Genomic DNA, 23938 nt, shown 5'->3' with positions numbered 1-23938 from the left:
GATTGAGATGAAAGGCACATAATCCAATGCAGGTGAAAAGTGGCAAGGGTTTGAACTGAGGTGGGACTGAAAATCTAGAATTTGCCAGAAAGAAAATCCATCAGCTTTCAGCTGTTGGAACTGATTGGCATTTGGGGTTGTGAGGGAGGATATTTTAAGAAGTATAACTCTGAAATTCAAACTGGTTAGACTGTAAAAATGGAGAGTCCTGGGACCAAAACAGGAAATCCAAGAGAATAGCAGGTTGGGGGAAGCAGGTGAGATGGAGAACATTCAGCTCTGACTGATTACGCTAATTCAAACCCAAGAGTGTTTCTGGATTTAATAGAAGTGTTCACTTCAGAAAAAACTGAGGAGGAAATGTTCTTAAGTGGGTATTGTAATGAATGGTACAAACAAATAAGGGAGCAATGCTTTTGAAGGCATGTCTGATTCAACGGAAAAATCTTTCAACCATTTACTGTGTGATATTTTCCCATGGAGATAATTTTTAAAAGCCTTGGCTCACTTAGAAAAGAAATACTGAGCCCTTTTTGTTATTACTTTAACTTGTCCAATCTCTAAACCACAGAGATACCTCAGAGGTTCATTAAAAATTCCCAAACCCAGAAAGAGGAAAGTCCCAAGAAAAACAAACAAACTAAACCAGATCCTGTAGGAGTTGAGTTTTGAAGTTCTGACTTCCTGATTCGAAGGATGGGTCATATTTTCTTTGCAGAATAATGGTAAGTGTAGCTTTAAAACACCCTGGTTAAAGTAAGGAACCTCTTCCCTGTCTGTCAGAGGTCTGGCATGCACTTGACACACGTGTGATTCAAATACGGACTGTGAATGCCTAAGCTCCGTCTCTAGCCCCTTCCCTTTACAAAGAAACCTTTTTTAGCTGAATATTTTTGCTTCCGTGTTGTAATTTGTTTTTCTATTATTTCATTAGATTCAGTCAATGGCTCAGACTACATTGATAGTGAGAGAAAATCTTGCCCTTCCTCTGTGAATAAACGACTAGGGTTCAGTTGTTAACTATTAAGGTTATGCTTCCCTGTCTTCTGGACTGGTCATTGCACGTTTCTGATTAAAGAGGCTCCCATTAAAGTGCATGGAGCTAGGGACAATAACAGCCAGTAAATAAGTCAACCCTCAGTTCCCAGAGAGTTCTGTCTCCTTAGGACGGAAACTAAAAAGTGTTTGATATCAGCTTTCACAAAACACATAGTACTAGATGAGACAGGATGAAAATATCTGTCTAGTCTTATGCGTAACTAAAGAAAAACTTTAAAGCAGAATGAATTGAGAGAGCCGTGCGCAAGTCCACTGGGACACCACCAGTTAAGAACTGATTTTGTACTGGAGTGTTGGAACTTCTCGATGGTGCAGTGGAAGTTCAGGAAAGCTCCCTGGAAGGTGATGAACTGTGTGACTCACAAGCCTCCGGATCCCTCTTAACTGTCACTATTTTTCTCTTGTATTTTTATTCTTTTAGGAAATATTTCAATTAAAATAAAATAAATTTCATTATACCCATTATATCATGTCTTCTTTCTTTATTTTCCAAAGAGCACATACATCTGTTGTGCCCAGAATAGCAAAAGCTAAGGATCAAATACTTGCTCTGTCAAATACCAATACAACAAATACCAACAAAACTGCATTTCACACACCGAGATACTGTTTTAAAGAGGGCCATTAACTTGCTAAAAATTATTAGCTTCCTACTGTTTTAACTTTTCTTATTACCAGTTTCTTCATTTCTTTTTTCGTTGTAAAAAGGTCCATTTGCTAACCTGTAGAAATGCTTGGGCCATAGTTTCATAGCAGCCTACTTCATCATCAACTTCTTCCCCTTAATAACAGAATAATTTTAGAAATACCTCACTTTGGGGTATGTAAAAGAGTCACCAGATGAAAACTCTCAATGCTGTGCTATTGGTGGACTCATCAGGAATGGCAGTGAGCTATTTAAGCCTATGGCCCAGGGTTTTGCCAGGGAAAGCTCCTCCTTCTCCTCTCTATGAAACTCTTGACTCTGGTTCTGAGCATTTCTCCAGTCTTAGGGTAGGTTTCTTTTCATTCCATATGACTATTACCTACTATTCTTTCAAATCACAAATTTAAAAAGCAGAGGAATGGGAAGAAAGTAAATCAAATCTATTTTATAACATACATAGCAGTATCTTGTTCTGTATACAGAAAAAAATAAATTTAAAGAATTTCTATGGATTCAGAAATAAGTACTTTGAACAAATCACTCTTTCATGCCTGAAAACTACCTAAAAGAAACATAATCCATATCACTGTTTCTCCTTGATATTACAAATTGTATTACACCATATGAGGAAGTATGGATAACTTATAGTTCAAGATGTGAATTAAAAAGGGTTCTAGAAAACCTTTTAGAAAGCATGGGGACAGTGGAGTGCCCATGGAATTTGTCTCTTCTGCAGTATGTTATATTATGTCTCAAAATTATTTATTAGGAGAGAGAAAAATAATTTTTTTCAATTATTTATTAGTATTAAAATATTGATGAGCATTACCTAAATGTCACGGGATCCCAGCTGGTGCACTGGGCCTGAAACTGCTGAAATGCAGCCAGCACAGGGGTCTGTGTGAAAATATCAGGGCAAGTGACTTGGGGGGCCCTAAAAGCAGCAATCAGAAGAGGTTCATTTAACTTAGAGATGGCACAAGCCTCGAGCAATTGCCTCTACTTAAGTAAGTGTGGAATTACAAAAGGCTATTTGTTACAGTCCAACAGGGTCCTGCAGCTTGCTCAAAGACCTTTGAAGAATTTCAACAGTTGTAAGGTCTTGCCCAGTGCAGGAGCAGTGAAATTTGGGCAGATCCCCAAAACAGCCTCCAAAGCTTTCATTAAAAAGTTAACACAATCCTTGTCACAATTGTTCTTTGAAATGAATTATTTTCTCTCTCTTCTTTTTTAAGGACAGTGCTAAATGTGGTAATTTTCAAAACTACTTTGAAAATGTATTTAACTCTTAGGGGAAATAAAGCAGTTTCACCGTGTTATGGAAGGAATGTAGGGCCTCCATGGGCTTACTGGGAAGGTGTTCCGACATTAAGCTCCTTGAAATGCTCTGAAAGCAGACATTAAAAGTTGCTCTATAAATGGATTTACTGCAGCAGGAAAGTTAGTGGAATTTCCCCATTTTTTGTACCAAAGCAAAATTTGGTTCCAAAGACATTGAGGCTGCAATTTTTCCATTAGCAATTGGATAATGAATTGTTTTTTCCAAGTATTACGATAAGTAAAAGACAATAATTCTCAAAAGTTGAACATATTATTTATTCATAACTTGGTGATATGGTTATAAACATTGAATCGGTTTATAAAATTTCAACTTAACATAACCAAAATAAATGGTACTTTGCTTGGAATCAATTTCAGGGCAGCAAACCCCCACTGGATGGGGGGCAGGGGTGTTGTGAGGCCAATGTGGGAAATAAAACAATAAAATTGCATAGATGAAAAGTAAACATAAAATGTAAATAACATGAAGTTCTGTGAAAGGATGTTAATCGCTAATGGGAGCAAAGTGTAAATAATAAATAGAATTTACTTTTCCATCAGGAAAGCATCATCTACATTTTTTCTTGGCAAAGGATTAAGTCATCATTCTCTTGTCATTAAAGAAATGGTGCTTTCAAAAGAGTTCATAAGAAGATCTTACAAATATGAGAAATAGGAGGATGGGAAATTTATTGCAATAGATTCTTCCTTTAAGTTTACAATTTCCAATGAAGTGTCAAAAGGCAAGCTTAGTGAAAGCTCCATTTTTAAGTGAGGAATAAAAATGAAAGGCATTTGTAGACAGGAACAAGTTAAATGACAGGTTGGATATGAAAGTCGGCACTTGACAATCACAGAAACATCAAGTCAACAAACTTGGAAGTTTTACCTCTGGCTGTTGTGGAGAATATAGATACTAAGGTTCTAATAGGCCCCAATTTGAGAAAAATCCCTAAGAGTATAAATCCTTTAGCAATGAAAACAACTCAACAGTTAGTGTATCTAAGAATTCTTGATTTTCGTTTGTTTTGTGTTTGTAATTTACTTCGCCGAATTCCATCAGGGCAGAATGGCACTGAACCCCACAGCGAGATGTTCGGTCGGCCAGGGTACCAGGATTGAGATCTGAAACCACAAGTGCATTGATGGATAGCATGCATTTTTCTTTTTAATGGAAGGATTTGAAGTAGGATATCACTTAAGATATATTTGATCTTCCATTAGAAACAAAGGTCACCCTATGATATTTGATCCAAACAGATGTTTTTTAATTCAAATTGTATACTTTTGATAATGCATAGCAAAACACAACAAATATAGAGTCGCCATCCAATAAGACACTTCAGAAAACATGTAGAGAGTTATGGCACAAAGAACAGTCATTTCCTGCCTACTTCTTATTAAATATGTTTTTAGGGAATAAAAATGTAAAAGCAGAAGATTATTGTTTCCTGATATATATTTTTATTCATGAGAGATTTTTGTCAGAAGTCAAGACCTACCATAATATGTCCTAAATCCTATCTATTTTATAATACACTACACGTTATTATTACCTATAGATACCATGGGACTCCTTGTACATAATGGATTCCAGTCCTCTCACAGAGTTGCATATGAAAATGTTATCAATGAGCTGAAGAATCTGGCATTAATAACTTTGCAACATTATAACAAATAGGTAGTCCTGATGTTTTGTTCTTTTTTTAATACAACAAATATATTTCATTGCTTACATTATAGTAGCAGATTGAAAACATCTGCTCACTTGCCACTAGTCCACCACCAGTTGAAACTCAGCTCATTTTCCATAGGCCTGTATGTATCAGGGCTATAATCCAGCTGCTGAGGCTTGAGATGGGGCCAGATTAATACTCTAGAGCCTTTGAAATGGAAATAGTGCTTTCTTGCCAAAGATTAGTGCAATGACAGACTCCATTTGCTTGCTCCCTTCTCTCTCTGCTCTTCCTTACCACTCTTCCCAACCTGATTAATTTTCCTCCTCTCACCATTCCTTCCCACCCTCTCTTTACAGCTCCATCACCTGTCATCACGATTAAGAAGGATCGAACATCCAGAAACAGTATCTCTTTATCTTGGCAAGAACCTGAACACCCTAATGGGATCATATTGGACTACGAGGTCAAATACTATGAAAAGGTGGGGAGGCAGTGTTAAAGGGTTGAGTTGTGGAGGGAAAGAGGTCACCTTCTCGTGAGCTGTGCTCTGCAAAGAAACCAGAGACATTGCTAAGAAGTGGTAAAACTTTGTTTAGAGCTTTGGTCACGCGATACCTTTGATTTACAGGCAGAGGGGGCTTTTGAATCATTGTGTCTAATATCCTTCATTCTACAGCAATAAGCTTCAGCAGAGATGTCCCTACCAAACTTAAGCCATCTAGTTATGGCATTAGAAATGATATTTACATCCTTCCACACCACGACCCCAGTTCTACCCACTATTTTATAGTGATTCCTTAATCTATTGATGGATTGTTTCTTAATTCATTGCCTTAAGCATCATTTCCTGATCTTCACATTCACATGAATTTCGTTCAATACAGATAGAAACATCAAACTAATCATTGTGTTATTGAACCGACAAGGAAAAGCTTTCTTGACTTCATACAGGGAAATTTAGAAGTGTGTGGCTAAGTTTGCCTCACATCATACACCGGTGGATCAGTAATGCAAATATAAAAAATAGGTACGTAATGATTTATAAGTAGAATTTAGGTGGTGATATTTCATCACTGTAAATAGCACTTATTTCTCCCTTGTTAGAAATTATGGTGAGGTTTGGAAGCAAGATGTATTTAAACCTTATCATCAGAACTGGGTGGTTTTATAGCTACTAATATGAAAACAACGTATTTGTGTATCTGCTGCAGCTTACAAAGTATTTTAAAGTGAATTAAAAACACATTGTGGGTTTATGTATCAGTTTATATTTACTTATTCATGCATTATTTAATTTGGAGAGGTCTGATAACCCTACAAAAGTGGGCAAATAGATTGTTTTACAAATAAGAAAAGCGAGTCTATGGCGTTATTTGAATTTCTTAGCCTCAGTGCTAGTAAACATTATGTCTCCATTTTGCATCCTGCAGCCGTGAGTTTTCCCCTGTATTACATACCTCCTTCAACATGAGAATGGACCATTAGACACATGATACCTAGTGATATGATCAGTTGTGCAAAAAGGCATCACGTATAAACATTACTTTGCTTTATGCAGTTATTCTCTTTATTGAAGTTGATGTATTTCACAAGCATAACACCACTCTTTTCATACTGCCCCCTGCAGGGACACAGTATGTCTCTTTCATTAAAAGAAATCAGTCTTAATCAAACTCATTGTGCCAGAAGCATAGTACACGATATCTCCCAGCTTTTGTTACCCACGGTGGCATTGTCAGATACTCACCTGATCACAATCTTCTATTTGTAAAAGTGTGACAAGATGCACTGGGCAAATATAAGAATCCATGTTTTACAGATGATACAACAAAACAGAAAGAAGTTAATGATGTGCCTTAGTTCAGACTTGATAGCAGAACCGGGGAACACCCAACTTTCAGATCTATGGGGCTATTTCAAAAATACAATTAATCTACGTTCATACTTTCCAAACATAAAAAGTTTTCTCAACTATTTTGGTAGACCAACAAAGCACAATAAATATCCTTGTTTTTAAACAATATTAACCAGTACATGAAAAAGATGGTTGAATCTATTCATTATTCCTAAAGCATTTTAAATTTGATACATCCATACAAGTACTATTATTTTTAAGATATATTTATGTAAATATTTTTTATATAATCCATATATAAATTTTAAAATAATTAACAAATATATACCTGATTTTGGCAATATTTGTAATGTTTTACTAGAAGTCAAGCTCTACGAGGTCCAGCTTTCCTGATTGTTTGGTTGACTAATGATGACAAACTGCCGAATTCTGGGTATACACACAATAACCTTTTTAACAAATGAAATAATTATTTCTGTAAAATAAATATATTTGACTCTCTTTATTATTTCATATATTGACTCAAATACTATCTGATACCTAAACAGCATCTTTAACTAAGAGGTGTCTGTAACGCACAGCATTTTTCCTGTACTGTTCTGTCTAGTTTGGTTGAAGAGATGCGTTGTTCTGTATTACCCACTCCAGGCCCCATCCCAGGTGGAAGCACGTTCCACCACTGATCGAAATCAGGTTACCCAAAAAGTACTCACAACATGTTGATATGCATTAGAGGAAAATCACAATTCTGTGTAAGTCCAATGTTTGTAAGCAAGGCTTGACACAAAAAGACGTTCCTATTAACGTGCAGTGTGACTCCTCTAATGTACATTGTGAATCTCTGAGAGGATCCTTTGTGGGAAATAGTTTAAGTTTACTATTTTATAACTGATAGACATGTTTTCTGAGAATCAGTAGGTCCTTCTATTAAGTTTGGTTCAAAGGAGTTTTTTCTCTTTGTAAGTTTATTCGTGAAATTAGATTGAAGCTTTCGTTCAGCCTTGACTTTGAAGAGAACATATTTTCACTCACATATTTGGTAACTGGTAGGAAGGAAACCTAACTTTCTCTGCTTTATGTGCAGGGCACAATCTTTATATCCAAATCAGGACATTCTCTAGATGCTTTCAGCTTAAAAGAATGCCTTGATTGCACTCAGAAAGTGAGACCACTGCCATGTCTCTTTATCCGTCCTGTGCTCTGGGAGAATTTACAAGAATTGGTTTTGAGTGGGTACCTTTTTATACTTGATAGCAATAGAAAGATTTGATTTTAACATGATTTTTCTTACCCCAAAGCAGGAACAAGAGACAAGTTATACCATTCTGAGAGCAAGAGGCACGAATGTGACCATCAGTAGCCTCAAGCCTGACACGACATATGTCTTCCAAATCAGAGCCCGAACAGCAGCTGGATACGGGACCAACAGTCGCAAGTTTGAGTTTGAAACTAGCCCAGACTGTACGTATTATTTCAATGTGGCTTTTAGGGGGCAGGCTGTTGCAAAAGGTATCTGCTAATTCATCCCCACTCTCTCTAAGTTTTAACTAAGTGTAATAAATTCAAAGTAAATTGCTTTTTGTAATTTTTTGTAAGCATTGTGTCTGTGCATTCCTGTCTGTGTGAGAGTGCATCTGCGTTTTTTTCTCTTTTGCAAATCAAATGTGTTCTAATGTCTGGAATGCTTCTGGTCTTCTATTGGCTGGAAATTGCTTTGAGGAACATTATTTAATATGATAACACACTTCCAGTACCTGTTAATCCAGCTGTTCCAGGTTCATTGCATGATTCAGTGAACTACAAGGAATAAACTTGCTGATCCATGAGGATCTGAATTTTGTTTTAATCCTTAATATATTCAATCTTGTATCACTTGTACATTAAGGATTTTCTAAAACCTGATTTATTATCTCACTCATATTCATAAGCAATTTGGACAGTCCCATCCGTTTGACCCCAAATTTGGCTAAAATTAGTCTAAAATTGGCAGTCATTTTCCTAATAAAAGTTTTCTTTTCCTCAAATGCATTTGCTTCATATTAGGAAAGAGCTCTCCTAAGATATAGCTTTCAAAAAGGTAAAATCATGACTATGGTACTAATATAAAATGAATACAAGTTAAAGATTTTATTTAACTTATTAATTAATGAGGAGACTAGTAAGAGACTAAAACTGGTTTTAAGGAAAATTTGAAGAACAGACACATATACACATATTCATACATATTTGTGTGTGCTCACATATGTGTAGGCAATCAGGAATACTTAAACCAATTTGCTAATTTGTCCAAAACTGGTTAATATCCTACAGGATAATAAATGTAATGCTGGGGGTCATCTTTTCTACTGCACATTAACCAGTTATATCTCTATTGAATAAGTATCATTTTAATTGTAATGGGAAAAATCATATACATCACAGTAGTTTTCTACAACTTAAATTCACAGTTGTAAGATAGGCTAGAAAGACAATCAAGGATGAACACCGTTTAGAAACAGATTATCCAAGGAGGCTCTGACAATGCCCAGCCCGCCACTGAAAGGAAACCAAGAATCTCTTTTGACCTTCCCAATTTGCCATTTTCTCCTGGCTCCTTTATTTCCTATTTTCTAAATCCTTTGTTGCTGATATAAAATCACACTGTAATTGGTACAGTAATGTTTTTATGCCCAAATTTCACACTTAATAGAAACATTCAGGATTAACAAAAGAAATTATATAAACTGTTTAAGTTAATGTGATAGAGTACATACATTACGGCACACTTTTTTCAGACAATTAGAAATGTAGCTTTACAACAACAAACTGTAACTTCTGCAAGGTGTTGAGATTCTAGGCTTTCTAGAAGGCGTCAGCTCACAGCTGAAGCACAACTATTCTACTCAAAGGAAAGCTGCCATCCTCAATACACAAATCTATGCCTCAAGACCTGTCCTAGTCCTCCTGGGATGGAATGAGCATGGAGAAGCCACTCTCTGAGGATATTAGATACGAAATGCTGGAAGTCCATGAGAACAAGGTTTAAAACAAGTTCCAAATTTTAGATGACACAATAACAAAATACAATTGCAACTTGACATTAGCAGTTTTAAGTCTTTTTGTAACTTTTAAGTGGTGCAAAGAGTTTCTTGTTTTGAAGTGATTGTAGACTGACTTTTTTCAGACTTTTAAATGTTTATTTGAATGAACAACAACAAAATCTATATTTGATTTACCAAGAAAGATCCCAAATCTTAGAAATAGAAAAAGCAAATGTTTACTACATCTTGTGATACAAATTAGGCATATTGAGAGCTGGAGGGTCAGATCATCATTAGGTAAACATTTATTATGTTGATGCATATTTTGGAATTTCAGTCTAATCCTGCATGTGCTTAGTTAGCACTTAACCTTATCTGATAAGTAAATTCACAAAAACAATACCAAATTCCAAAATTCTAACGTGATTCCAGATTCATCACAGATATTTCTGTCGTAGTGTTTATGCATGAACCTGTAATGAGGCTTCAGTGTCTGAGGCTTAAGCAATAATCCATTTAAACACTGCAAGGTCTTAGAATCTTTCCCAAATAAGTTTTGTATTTCCAACACTTCCATTGTTTGAGAGAGAACAGATGAAAGGAGGATAAAAAGAAAAATATGAACTTTTGAACACCCCGCTCTCTATTTATAAAAAAAGTGTCGTGCCGTTTGATTTTTTAAAAAGTCAATTTACTCTTCCTGCTTCACCACAGAATTTTTCTAGGCTTAAATATAGAAGAGAAAAAAATGCCCTTTATCTTAAGGGGAACAGGACACAAATCAACTCTTTATTGTTTTAAATTGAAATGAGATATTCGTGAAACCTCCAAGGATTTGAGTCTTACTTGCCATACATTCATTTTTAAAAGATGCAAGAGACTCATGTTTGGATTTCTTTAAAAATTTGCTCTAGTTTTCGTGTTTCAAAGTTATATGAAGAGTTCTCATCAATAACACAGGGCGCTGAGTTGGAATGTAAATCCTGCTGTCTGAGCCCGGTCCGTGGGAAGGCACGGCGGCACTGGGGCACACCTGCTCTCAGGCGCTTTAGGATGTCTTCGTTGTGCACGGCAGCACTTTACCTTTGTTACCGTCCTCATTTTACAGATGAGGAAACTGAGGCATAGGGAAGTGAAGTCAGCTTTCCAAAGTCACGCAGTTGGTAAGTGTTGGGTCTGATTCTAGAATCCGTGTGTTTATGTGACAGTATATAAAGCATTTTGAAAAACATTTCATTTGCTCCTGTTCTGTAAGGTGTTCAGATACCATTATTTCCTTTTACACATGGTCTAAGACACACAGTTTACCTGTTTTTTCTGAGGTCGCATAGCTACGATCAGTAATCCTGGAGTCTCCAGATTTTGGAGTACTGATCCAGAGCTGCTATTGCTGTTAAACTAAGAAGCACAGAAGTCATAGAGTGTATAGGAGTCAAAGGACTTTCCTAGAGCAAAGGCATCGCCCAGCAAAGCAAGAAGCACAAGCAGTACAGCATGTTTGGGACGGTGGACGGTCCCACCGCAGGGGACTCTCGGGGCAGAAACTGCACCACAGCGGCTGCTTTTGCCCAAGAAAGGCAGGAACAGTTTACCGGTTAAAAGGAAGGACTCTGGAGCCGATTGGCGTTTATTAGAATGACATTGACAAGCCACCTCAATTCTCAATGCCTCAGTTTCCCTGTCTGGAAATTGGGCAAGATCATTATGCATAACTCAATAGGGTTTTTATGTTGATTAAATCAGCTATTATTTGTAAAGTGTTTAAAATATTAGCTGGTCTGGTAGGTACTCAGTGTGTGTGCCTGTGTTTTCTGTTTAAATAAATAGTACATAATTTGAACACCCAAGGAATTCAAGAGCAAAACTATGTGGGATGGAGCTGAGTTTGGGATTGGAGGATTCTGGTGGATGTTACTATTCAAGACGATTAGCACTCAGACAATTCAATGAGCCCTGCCGAAGGCTTCATGGCCCCTTTTCATTGTTTTTTTTTTTTCAATTATTGTATTGAGATCACAATCGTTTATAACATTTTGTAATTTCAGGTGTACATTATTATTTATCAATTTCTGTATAGACTGCATTGTGCTCACCACCAGTAGTCTAATTTTTATCTGTCACCATAAGTATGTGCCCCTTTACCCCTTTCGTCTCCCCCCAGCCCCCTTCCCCTCTGGTAACCACTCATCTGTCCTCTTTGTCCATGCATTCCTTTATCTTTCACATACGAGTGAAATCATACAGTGTTTGTCTTTCTCTGTCTGGCTTATTTCACTTAACACCACATCCTTAGGTCTGAGTTTGCAGCAACTTTGATCTCCTGGACTCTATTATTAGGGGACATTAAGGCAGCCTTTCAGGGGCTGGCCGGGTGGTGCAGCGGTTAAATTCGCACGTTCCACTTCTCGGCGGCCCAGGGTTCACTGGCCCGGATACTGGGTGTGGACATGGCACCTCTTGACACACCATGCTTTGGTAGGTGTCCCACATAGAAAGTAGAGGAACATGAGCATGGATGTTAGCTCAGGGCCAGTCTTCCTCAGCAAAAAGAGGAGGATTGGCAGCAGTTAGCTCAGGGCTAATCTTCCTCAAAAAAATAAGTAAATAAATAAATAAAAAATAAGGCAGCCTTTCAAATGCAGAATGGAATCATCATGTAGGGAAATTTATATAACAAAGCTAGATATTCATAAATAATTTTCTAGGATATCTTGTACTTTTGCCAGTGTTTCACCAGGAAATGACATAATAAAAATATATATAATTTATTGAGCACTCAGTATGTGCTCAGCAGTGTTCTAAGAGCTTTGCTTGTATTAACTCATTTAATCTTCACAACAATCATATTATGTCACATAGCAAGTAAATGCAAATCCAGGCATTTTTGTTTCACAAAAATGGACTCCTAACCCATCTACTCTAGGGAGAGAACGCCGGCAGTGTGTGCAGGATGGACTGAAATGGGAAATGACCAGAAACAGGGGAGCAGTTTGCTTGTGGGAAACACACTCAAATTGACTTTCTAAGAAATGTAATAATTATCAAATTTTAATAGTATTTTAAACATTATTAAACAACTCTAAACAAGTATTTAATCAATAATACTCATTTACATGTTTGCTAACTTCAGTAACAAAAATTATCTGATTTGGTTATGTGCTTCAGAAAGTTTCTGGGATTTGTGGATATTTAGAGCTAGAATAAACTGTAGGGAAGTCCTAGTTTAATCCTCTCTTTGAAAAGACAGAAAAAGGAATAGAGAACTCTTTCTCCTGTCGTGTTTCCCCTCCCAGTTTCACTGACTCTTTAAAGTGGTTAATCAAAATTATAGAGAATCCAGAACTTGCTTCTCTTTATAAGTTATTATAGTATACAATGAAAAGCATGAGATACAGTTATCATCATACATTTATGGAGCATCATTGAAACTCTAGGCTGAGCTATTTTATAAGCTATTCGCAGATCTACAGCCAAAGGATAAGGATGTATCAGTCCAGGTCTTCTGGGAAGGAGATATTAAGATGGAATTATAAGAGCTTTATAGGAGGAAATATTGATGAAGTGTACAAGAAGGAGGAGTGGAAACAGGCAAGCAGTGCCTCAGACTGAGATGCAGGTCAGCCATCTACGAAGAGGAGAGGGAAGGAGAAAGGTTGAGGAGGAGGAGCTTCAGACAACGAGGCTCAGCAAGTCTCACCAAGCTGATGGGGAGCCCTGGAGTAAAGACTGCCCATGGGAGGATCCCTGCATTGGGCAGACCTGGCCTGGCTTCAGGCCCCTTGCCATGGTTAGTCATTGAGGGGAGCATGGCCTGTGCATGGCCATGCTGGGTGGATCCTGAAGGTGAAGCAGCCAGAGGCTGCCCACTGCACACTTGTTACCGCACAAAGGGCACTATCTGCTCTGCTCCAGCAAGACAAAAACCAATCATCAAGAGGCGAGATGGCGGCAGAGAAAGGGCATTTATTACAGCTTGCTAGCCAGAGGGAAGATGGTCAACTAATGTCCAAAAGAACCATCTTAAGCAGGGCACAGAATCTTAAAGCAGTTATGTAGGCCAGTGGGTTATAGGTGAAGGGGTTAGGAATGTTGGCCCAGGAGATGCCACACCAGATCTTTCAGTTGTCATTGATGATGGCCATCAGCATAGCCTCTCTGTGCTGGGTCATCACAATCTTAAGGAATTCAAAAGAACACAGTTATCGTCTTGTCACAGCTGGGAGGTATGTGCACAAGTAGGAGTCATAAAATCTACAGAGTGAGTGGATCTCCTGGAGGGTGTTCATCCAGCTGGGTTATTTAGGCAGAGGTCATATTTTCTACAATATGGCTTCCTTTATGCCAACCTTGTGCTGAGCTGGTATCACACTTGGCAACATGGAGATCTGAGCAGGCGCTCACATGATGCCACAGTGATGTAAACAGTGGGCTTCTGGTAGGAAAGAAGAAAGTGCTAGCAACAGTTTATATTATGAGTATGCCATCCTGCCACACACTCAGCTCTTTTTGCATATGCTTAGAAAATCTCTAACAGCCTATCTGCCATGTTTCTTTATTTGTATCATTTAAATATTCCCCAAGCTGCATTATTTTAAAGAAAATCTTCCAAAATTAGATGTTGATCAGGTTGAAGATGTGATATTAACTTCTGGAGAGGTGGTATTATTCAAATAACCAAACTCTCGCCTCTAAGCTCTTTTGATGCAGCACTCATTCTTTTGTCCAATTAGCATTTGCTGTAAGAGCAACATATGTGAAAGTGTGAGCATATGAAACGACTGTTCCAGGAGCTGCATGTATTCAGAAAGTGTAGAGGTTAGGCTGCTTGTGGAGTTTGTTAGCAGAGGGGGCTGGGGATTTAAGCAGGGAACAGATCCTAAATGGCTTTAAATGCTCTGCTACAGAATTTGCATTTTATCCTGAAAGTTATGAAGAGACCTGCAAAATTTTTATGAATGAAAAGGACATGGTCAAATTCATGGTTTAGGAAGAATATTGTGATGGCCAGGTAAAAGATAGGAAAGACATACAAATGGAAACCATTAGGAATTTCTAATTGCAATCTAGAAGAGAAATGAAGACATAAACTAAGATATTTAAAGAGTTTGGTGATTAATTGGATATAGAATGATCAGAAGAGGGAAGAGGACAAGGTGACTTTGTATTTATGGTCTACATCCTTGCCACTCAAAATGTTGTGGTCTGGAATCAGCAGCATGAGCATCACTGAGAGTTCACAAGAAATGCACAGTCTCAGTCCCCACTCCAGAATGACTGAATCAGAAACTGCTTTTTCCAAAAGATCCCTAAATGATTTGTATGAACATTAAAGTTAGAGAAGCATTAGTCTAGGTCAAGGGTCAACACACTTTTTCTGTAAAGGGCCAGATAATAAATATTTTAGGCTTTGTGTACATACAGTCTCAGCTGCTCCTACTCAACTCAGCTCTTTTACCATAAAAGCAGTCATAGACAGTACACAAATAAGTGAATGTGGCTGTGTTCAAATACAATTTTATTTATGGACACCCAAATTTGAACTTTATATATTTTCACGTCACAAAATCTTCTTTTGACTTTTGAAATCATTAAAAATGTAAAACCATTTGAAGCTCCTGAGCTATGCAAACACCTATGGCAGGCCAGACTTGGCTTCTGAGCCATTTTTGCCAATACTTTGTCTGGGAGCATGAATGAGTGACGGGCCATTTACAAAGGCAGGAAATACAGGGAGAGGAACAATTTGTTGGTGATATGCGTTGAGTTCCATGTGACAGGTGTTACACCACCGTTTAAATAAACGTATATCGAAGGCTAAACCAGCTTAATTAGAAAGCTTTCATAATTTCATTCTGGGAAATCTTACCTGTTCACTTCTGGTTTATCCAATGAGTTTCTCGCCAATGATATTAGAGAAAACCAGTCTAGCATATTTCACACACGAGGCACTCAAATAGTTTCTGACTGATGTCTTTGAAACAAACTATTTGCTCTTATTATAATTAGGTAGAAATTTCAAGCAAAATTATAGGAAATGTCTGAGTTTTTTTTACACCAAGTGAAGAATTCCTTTTTCACTGTATCAGACAGCAAGCCACATTTCAGGTAAAAGCAGGATAAATATGACCATTTATCAGCTTTTCCATCTAGATGCTAGTCTGGATGTGTTAACGCCGGTGTGCTATTCTTGTTTTTCTCTTCACCCTCACAGCTTTCTCCATCTCGGGTGAGAATAGCCAGGTGGTCATGATCGCCATCTCAGCGGCGGGAGCCATCCTCCTCCTCAGCGGTGTCACCTACGTTTTGATCGGGAGGTGAGGTCACAGTCTGTTTTAAGACTTACTTTCATTATTGTTTTGCTTGCTGCTAAAATCTGAAGAGCCTGGTCAGTAAAGCATTTTAACAAATAAGAATATCTCTACTTGTATTCTGGATCCTTCTTCTTTCCTCCCTTTCTTTCGTTTCTCCATCTTTAGTTGACTTTCTCTTTTCCATTAAATCCGACCCCACTCTCCAGCACACGCCACTTGTCTTCTCTCCTTCAGCCTCACTGTAGTTTTTACTTTCTTTTTCCAATTACCCCTCGTTCCTTTTTCCAAATACGCTCCAGAGTCCCTGATGCTTTCTCACCCAGAATGCTGTAACACTGCACAGCTCTAATCACCAACAATGAGGACTTTACCCTTCATTCTTCCTAAGAGCAGTTGTTAAAAAAATACTATAAACACATTCTAAGGTGATTATAAAAACTGAACTGAAGGGTCTGCCCAGTGGGAAAGCAGCTCCACACATCCCCTCATTAGGCAGCTCTCCAGGGCCCCTGAGACAGAGGCTTTCTGGAAAGGATGGAGAAAGTACGAAGTCATTAAACTTGCACTAAAGCATTTAATTGTTTGAGGAAAATCTTTATTTTTGGTGCTTTGCACATTCTGAGCTGACATCATTGTCTGAAGTATATTTTCTGTCTGTGTTATCTTCCCTTGATTTACCTCCAGGTTTTGTGGCTACCACAAGTCGAAACATGGTGCAGAGGAAAAAAGACTTCATTTTGGAAATGGACATTGTAAGTGTCTAAACTGTGTTTGGTTTTACCACTTTAGTTGTAGCAGTTGTTGATTTATAATTGGATAACTTCCCCCTGACAAAGAGAATTCAAAAGTAGTTTTATGGAAAAATGGAACAAATTAAATTTATTTTAAACAGAGAAGGAAATTCGTGGTTCCACATTACGTAATTTTTACATGGCCACAGTTCAGCACAGTTAAGCTAAGGTGGAGGGAACACATGGTTTATACTCAGATAACACCCATGGTGAGGAGCACGTATGTAGTCAGCTCTGCAACCGAAAGGCACAGCGTGTCTTCAATTTCCTCATCACTCTCCCTTTGCTACAATCCAAATAAGAGCCTTTCCCCTTTCCTAACTGCCGAGTGAAGGTAAACAACCTCTGTGTGTGCCACATGCCTTCCTCCGTTCTGTCAGCCAACCGGGAGAGAGCTTTTAGAATAAACTGTTTATTTTGGAGTTACATGATATCCGACTGGTAGGAAAGCCTGAACCTTCCCACCATATTTTAATGCCAACAAATTTAGCCTCTATTTAACATTTTCTAAAAGAAATACTCTTTTAGGAAACAAAGTCTTTATATCTAATTTAAAAACTCATTTTTTTTCTTCTGGCGAAAAAAGTCATCACAGGTGTTTTTCTTTTGCAAACCACAGCTCAGTTGAATATGGAATTACTAATCAGTGGCCGTAAAAGGAAGGGCGTGTTCTCATGGAAATTGATATGGAGACTATAATCATGCTTCTGTGCTCTCAGATAGTCTTAGTATAACTAATGTCATCTTGTGAGCATGCCTTTCTTTGGCATTCACCATTGCCGCTTTAAATTATCTTCAAATCAACATGATGTTTCCTATCAGTCACTGGCTTTGCATCTACAAATGATAGCTTTAGTTACAACTCAAGTTAAAAACTCAATTACCTGTTGCTAACACAGAGTAGGCATACAGTAGCTTGAAAACAAAAGAAAAGAATGTCTTCCAAATGTAAATTGGTGTGGGATGGACACTGCCAGGGTTTGCAGAGAGCAGGGTTTGTTTTCTACGTTTCATTTCAGTCATTTTAGAATAACTCACAAAAGAGCCAAAGTGCTGCCTTCCTAATGTGAACATCTCATCACTGCAGATCAGTTCGTTACCAGCTCAAAGGTCTTAAGAGCACATGAACAAGTTACAGCATCCTTCTCTAGCTTCTTTTCATGGTCCCAGAAAACCCCGAGTCACAGTCACCGTGGTAAATTAGAGCAGTGCATGAAGTTGCTCTTAATATGAGTTGGACAACTGATGTAAATATTGTCCTTAGAGCAAGACTATACTGATTTGGTTCTTTAGGGATCATAAATTATAAATCTCATGAATTTGGAGCGTTGATACATTTCCGCGTGCCAATTGTAAGCAGGTTTCTCTATTACTCCGATCTGTTTCAGCTGTTGGTTTTTATTGTGACGTTTGTAGAAACTTTAATTTTCTTCAAATACACAATATCCTTACATAGGCAAACAAAAAAGAAATGCATTTTATCCAAGCTGCAAGGGCATAAAGTCACTCATATGCATGTCATAAACTTTTTGCGTCTTACTCCTTCAGCTGGTTTATTTCAGGCCATTTATTTGGTATTACTTTAGAAAGTTCTTGCTATGAACTATTCCCTCCAGCCTTGTTACAAATTCTATAATATTGCTTCAAAAGGAAAGAAATGTGTTTCACCTCCTAAGATCCTGTCCCCTTGCCCTCTCTGGCTGGGCCTTTTTACTTTTTTGCTATCCTTAGGGCACCTCGTGCTGGTAAAATGGAAATATGCATTATTGTGTTTGCACAGAACGAGCTGTAAAGTAGTGCAGCTTAACACACGGGCATGTGTTTATTATCTGGTTTTCTGGACACAGCCCAGTTACCCTGTGTGTTGCCCTTAATTATTGGTGTGAAGGGATTATGTGCCTTGCGTCCTGAATCACCTGATGCCTGGAACCGCTGGGGTCAGTGGTTAAAAAGCAGCAGCTGAATCGCTCACAGTGAGCCGGTGAGCAGGACACTTTACTGGGGGATGTGTGTGCATTTATATTTGTGTTGTTTCCCTAAATGTCCTGTGGATAGAAAAGCAGTTCACTCGATTTTAATTAAAAGCAATGAATTTGATTTCATGTGGGAATGATTATTTAATTTTCAGAATATATAGTAAACCATATCTCTCTAGGGTGACAGGTGCCAAAGGGTAACTCTAACACACTTTCAAAACTTTTTAAAGCCATTCTTTATTTAAATACTTGAAACATTGTTCCTGACAACTCATTATATAATCTTCCTTGTAAATTCTGACGCCAATAATCTCTCCCAAATTGATTTCCTTAAATTCAGTAACGTAAAATATTTGTAATTCCTCACCAGAAAAAATTTCATTTTTACCTTACTTTTTAAAGTGTTATGTTTTTTCCTAGAAAAGGAATGCTAGATTTCCTTACCTTCCCATTTCGCAACCTTTATATTACTAGAGACAAATCAAAACATCACAAATCATAGCCTCCATTTGATGTGAATCTCCATTAAAATGTAACTGAACTGACTAAACAAAAAGATTCTTACAAGACTTAATTTTCTAACATCTTCGAGTAAGTCTCTAGTTATATTTACTGTTTTCCTCACTCTAAAGCAAGAAAAGTATAGTAGCTTTCCTTAATCTGTTTGTTTGTTTTAAAGGTGAAGTGTTTTAGTGCTGATAATGTTAGAGTAGTTTTGGTGTAATAATAACTTACGGTAGTCAACTGGATGAAAGAGTGACTCTGCCAGCTGTTTTTATAGGAAGTAATAATGTTTATAACGTGGCAAAAGCATGCAAAGGGATTTCTGAGCTCAAAAGAAATGAGCATTTCTTAGTCCAAATTCTATGACCAGGAAACCTCAATGATAATAATTGTGAATAAACATTCTTGACAATGAAAATATTAATAGTGGCAATAATCACTGTTACTTATTGAGTGCTAACTATCTAACAGACCCCAAGCCAGGCACTTGAACAGCAAGCTTGCAGAGCTTTCTTTCCTGATTCATAGCTAATTCTTATTGCTGAGCTATTCAAAATGGAAAAACTTCAAAGGAAGAGTTCTCACTTCAAAAGCTACTGTTCTCACAGTTTGTCCAAAAGAAGGGCAAAGCACTTACAGTTTCTGCATTTCTGTGGATGTTGACTCCCTCGACATCGTGTCTTCTCAAGTTGTCCACACTCCGCAGCATCTTCTACAGCGCGGGAGTCAACGCCCGGCAGCAGCGGGTGTGGCATTGGACTTCTCCTTCGTTCTCCGTTTGGTCCCCCACCCTCCCATTTCTGTTCTGCAGTCTCAAAACCATTCGAAGAAGTAAATTACGATGTAAGCATGGTATTCAAAAAGTTGTCCTGTAGGTCAACGAATTGATTATTTCTTAGACTAGACTCAAATCCTGGACTCCTTGGCCTCGTGACCATCGTGCTGAAAGCTCTCAGAACAATTGCTGTCATCACAGTCTCTACACTTACTTCATACAAACTACAAAACTGACTCAAAAAAATCTTTGGTTATCATAGAATGTTCAGCTGTGATTTTGCCATAAGATTCTTCCATTATAAACTGATATTGGAAAAGATAATGTCTGATTTTATTTGTTATTTTAGGGTTAAAAAATTCTCAATAACATAGTTTGATAAATGAAAACATATATCATCATTAAATATCCATGTCTCTTGCTAAAGCAATGTTATCAAAATTAAAAGCAAACTCAATAATATTAGCACATGTACTATGAGAGTTAAATTACAATTTCCTTTAATGTTAGAGCATGTTTACATACTTTAATAGATCTTAGGCTCCCTTTTTAAAAGTTTAGTTTTCCTTCAGACAAAGTTAGTTTATTGAACATCCCAAATTGTCTCTAGTACGAATTATTTTTCCAAATGATAGGAATCTCATTAATATTAAATCAAACCCAAAATGATTCCACTGTCTTTTATCTGTTATTTAAATTTAATAATCTGGCTATTTTAATCACAGAACATCAGGAAAAATGTTCATCTTCAGAGTAATTTAATAAATAAATATATTGTGAAGGAAGTTTATAATTAATAAGCTATAAATATGATTTATGTTTGGAATTTAATTCCTTAGCACCACTGTTAAAGTTATAGAGAATATTCAGATTGCATTTAACCATATTGAAAAGCTACACAATAAGATTTCAACTATTGATATTATATTGGTAAATACATATAATGTCCATATTATATATACGTACATTCACGGCTTACAGTAGACCTATCATTGCAGTGGGGGACTTTGATTGTGAGTGTTAATGAAAGCAGAAGTCATGTCAGACAGAAGACATGCCATCTTGGATCCTTGAATTAATTATTATGGCAGCTATCTCACTTTGTGAAGCAGTTCACAGACTCGGATGCACAGTCGGTGAGGCACTGTGACAGGTGTTTTGTTGCTGCGCTGTTCACAGACTCACAGCCGTGTGGAAGCTTGAGGGCATTCATTCGCAAGAGCTGCTGGGGGTGACCCAGGCGTGCTCGACTCTGAACTGTCTCCTTAAGATCCCCCTCCTTGAACGTCCATTTTCCTCCTAGTTTTTGCAGAGTAAGCTCATTGGGGCTCCTCTTTATGTTTCATTATGTGGAACTTCTCTTCTTAAATTGTTCAACTCTTCGTCCAACCTCTTTGTCTGCCACCTTCTGTGATAATCAGAATAAACTAAAGTTTGGTGCACTTTACTATAATGGGGATTTTTTTTAACCAATAATGGTATCATGAAATTTACTAGGTAAAATTTTATTAATCCAGCTACAATAATGCCTTTCTTCCTTCCTTAAACAGTAAAACTGCCAGGTCTCAGGACTTATGTTGACCCACACACGTATGAAGACCCGGCCCAAGCAGTTCACGAGTTTGCTAAGGAACTGGACGCCACCAACATATCCATTGACAAAGTTGTTGGAGCAGGTAACCACCACAACAACCCACCACCAGCCTAGCGTGTTAGTTACGGGTTTACAGCTGGGAATAAGAATGCTGCCTGGGATTGCTTAGGTTCTCAGCCCTGAGTATATCACTGCCACTGGGATATTTTCTGATTTCATGATCAAGGTGGGCAATAAATAAATGAAGCAGTATTTAATGGAATGGAATGATTTCAAAGGTGCCAGACTTACAGACTCACAGAGAACGGCCAGCTTTTTGTTTATTGACTTCCAGAGGCAGGGGCAGCAGGAGAGTTGTCTTCACGGGTATGCCGGCCTGTGTCACAAGACCTGATCGGCTAAATGGGGATAACAGGGTGAAAGTGGGTCTCATTCTATATACGCCCACTAAAGGAAATTAGATTTGTAAAAAAAAAGGTAATTTCGGAATCCTCTTTGGAATTAAAAAATAAACAACCCAAAATAAAATCATAAATGACACATTTTACACAAATTTCACCACGAGTGATGTGAATAGTGGATAGCTTAAATAACATGAAGTGCTCCATTTTGATATTTGCCTATAACTTTATATGGTCTTGATTTGTGTTGAAGCTTGTTTTCATATAGGCATCTCTTTGTTCTAATTGTTAATATACTCAATCATAAATTTATTAACAAACACCTACAGGGTGATTATTAACAGCAGTTGCATATTTCCAATAAAAATTATATTTATAAAATAACCATTTTATACACTTACACGTAAGCATATGAACATCCACAGTGCATGCAGTGTCCATTTGAATAAAACTACTACTGAAAAGTAAAAATAAACAATGCTGTACAATAGTGTTGCACCATTATTTCATTCTTGAATATTGCTCTAAAAACAAACACAAACTAGTTATGTTGATGTAGGAGACAGAGTGAAAGACGGAGAAACTAACTCATTGAGTTATGCATAGTGTATCAGATCACATTTTCTGCAGGTATTGGATTTATGGCTGATGCTGCTTTACACAAATATGCATGTAATTTTCTCTTTTTCTGTGTTTCTTGTTTTATACACGAAAGCAGTATTTAGAACTCAAGCAGTATTTACTATTCAAGCAGGACAATCTGAGTAATTCATATTATCTAAATAAGGTAATAATTTACTAAATCTTATCTTCAAAACTTTTTAATGTTTTATCCTCCTAAAACTCACATGCACAAGTAATATTAAAATATGAACCTAGTGACTCATGAAAGGAAACGAGAGTAGGTGCTTATTTTTTCACAGTCGAAGACTTAAGGATATGCACACGCCCTGTGCATCACGCAAATAGCTATTGATCACTGTCTTTCGTTTGTGCACTTCTGCTTTGGAACTGCTCTGGCGCCGGCTTCGCCACGCGGGTCCCAGCATCACCTGGGGCAGAGGCCGCGGGGAGAGGACGCGGGAGGATTCTGCACTCTCGCCTGAAGAATCCCACAAGAGGAGGAAAACCCTGTTGTGCTCAGCCAGTGTCCTGAAGACCCGGCAGACACATTGGGGTCTTGAAATCGGGGGCTACCTGCTTTCGTGAAAGCTTAAATATGCAGATCTTGTTGACAAAGTCAGGCATCTTGAGCACGGTGCTGAGACAAAGCATACTCCTTAAAAATGGGTCTGAGGAGCCAGGTGGAGGGAGGGCCTGCCCAGAGTGAGTTGGTTCATATTGCTGCAGCCCCAACGAGCTGAGGAGTCAAAGAAAGATTTCTTGGACTCTCAAGGCCTGGTAGTAGTGCTCTTTTATTCAGAGAATAGCATGGGGACGGGACCGTGGGCAGTAAAGGGCTGCAATGGGTTGAGCGTTAGGGCTAAATTTATAAGGTGTAGGTATGTAAGTTATTTCTTTACAAGACAAAGGAAAGATCATGCAAAAGTCATTAAATGGTCTCATTGCAGGGGGGTCTGGTTACCGGGTGGTTGCATAAGTGTAAATACGAATCAGGCCATATAGATGGGCATGTAGGCCAGGACGCCTTGGGCGTCTCTCCATGGGGCAGCCTTGATCCACATCAGTATCTCCTGATGCTCATTAAAGATTATGACAGGCCTGCTTTTTCTTTTCTCTTTTCAAACATATTTGAAAAAAATTAGACATATGCCTCATTTTCAGGGTTTTGCAGCAAATATTCTCACTTGCTGCATTAAGGGCAATAAAACTGTGCCTGTTTTCATTACAAATATGTACGTCTTCAAGATCAGTTATCCTTCTCCTGGAAGATTTCAGTATAATATGTACACTCAATTCAAGTCTGTCTAGATTAGCTTTTAAAAGGTTTGTCATTACCAAGATAGAATATGAAATAAAGATTTTGAAAGCTATCAATTTTTAAAG

The 23938-nt window shown here is 37.8% G+C and overlaps 1 protein-coding gene across 3 annotated transcripts in view; it reads left to right on the top strand.

The window, feature by feature from the left end:
• The window catches only part of EPHA3 (EPH receptor A3), a 365687-nt gene that overhangs the window by 277649 nt on the left and 64100 nt on the right, over nucleotides 1-23938 (top strand). For 2 of the 3 annotated variants that reach the window (XM_046647948.1, XM_046647946.1), the window contains exons 6-10: nucleotides 5061-5185; nucleotides 7858-8020; nucleotides 15791-15893; nucleotides 16575-16642; nucleotides 21487-21612. In XM_046647948.1, the coding sequence (XP_046503904.1) occupies nucleotides 5061-5185; nucleotides 7858-8020; nucleotides 15791-15893; nucleotides 16575-16642; nucleotides 21487-21612 (585 nt within the window). The remainder of the gene's footprint in view (nucleotides 1-5060; nucleotides 5186-7857; nucleotides 8021-15790; nucleotides 15894-16574; nucleotides 16643-21486; nucleotides 21613-23938) is intronic. The other variant, XM_046647947.1, reaches the window with a different exon arrangement.

Source organism: Equus quagga, chromosome 21 (genome assembly GCF_021613505.1).
Source record: "Equus quagga isolate Etosha38 chromosome 21, UCLA_HA_Equagga_1.0, whole genome shotgun sequence".
Classification (NCBI taxonomy): Eukaryota; Metazoa; Chordata; class Mammalia; order Perissodactyla; family Equidae; genus Equus; species Equus quagga.
The sequence above is the reverse complement of the archived record's forward strand: the minus strand, read 5'-3'. Positions and strand labels throughout refer to the sequence as shown.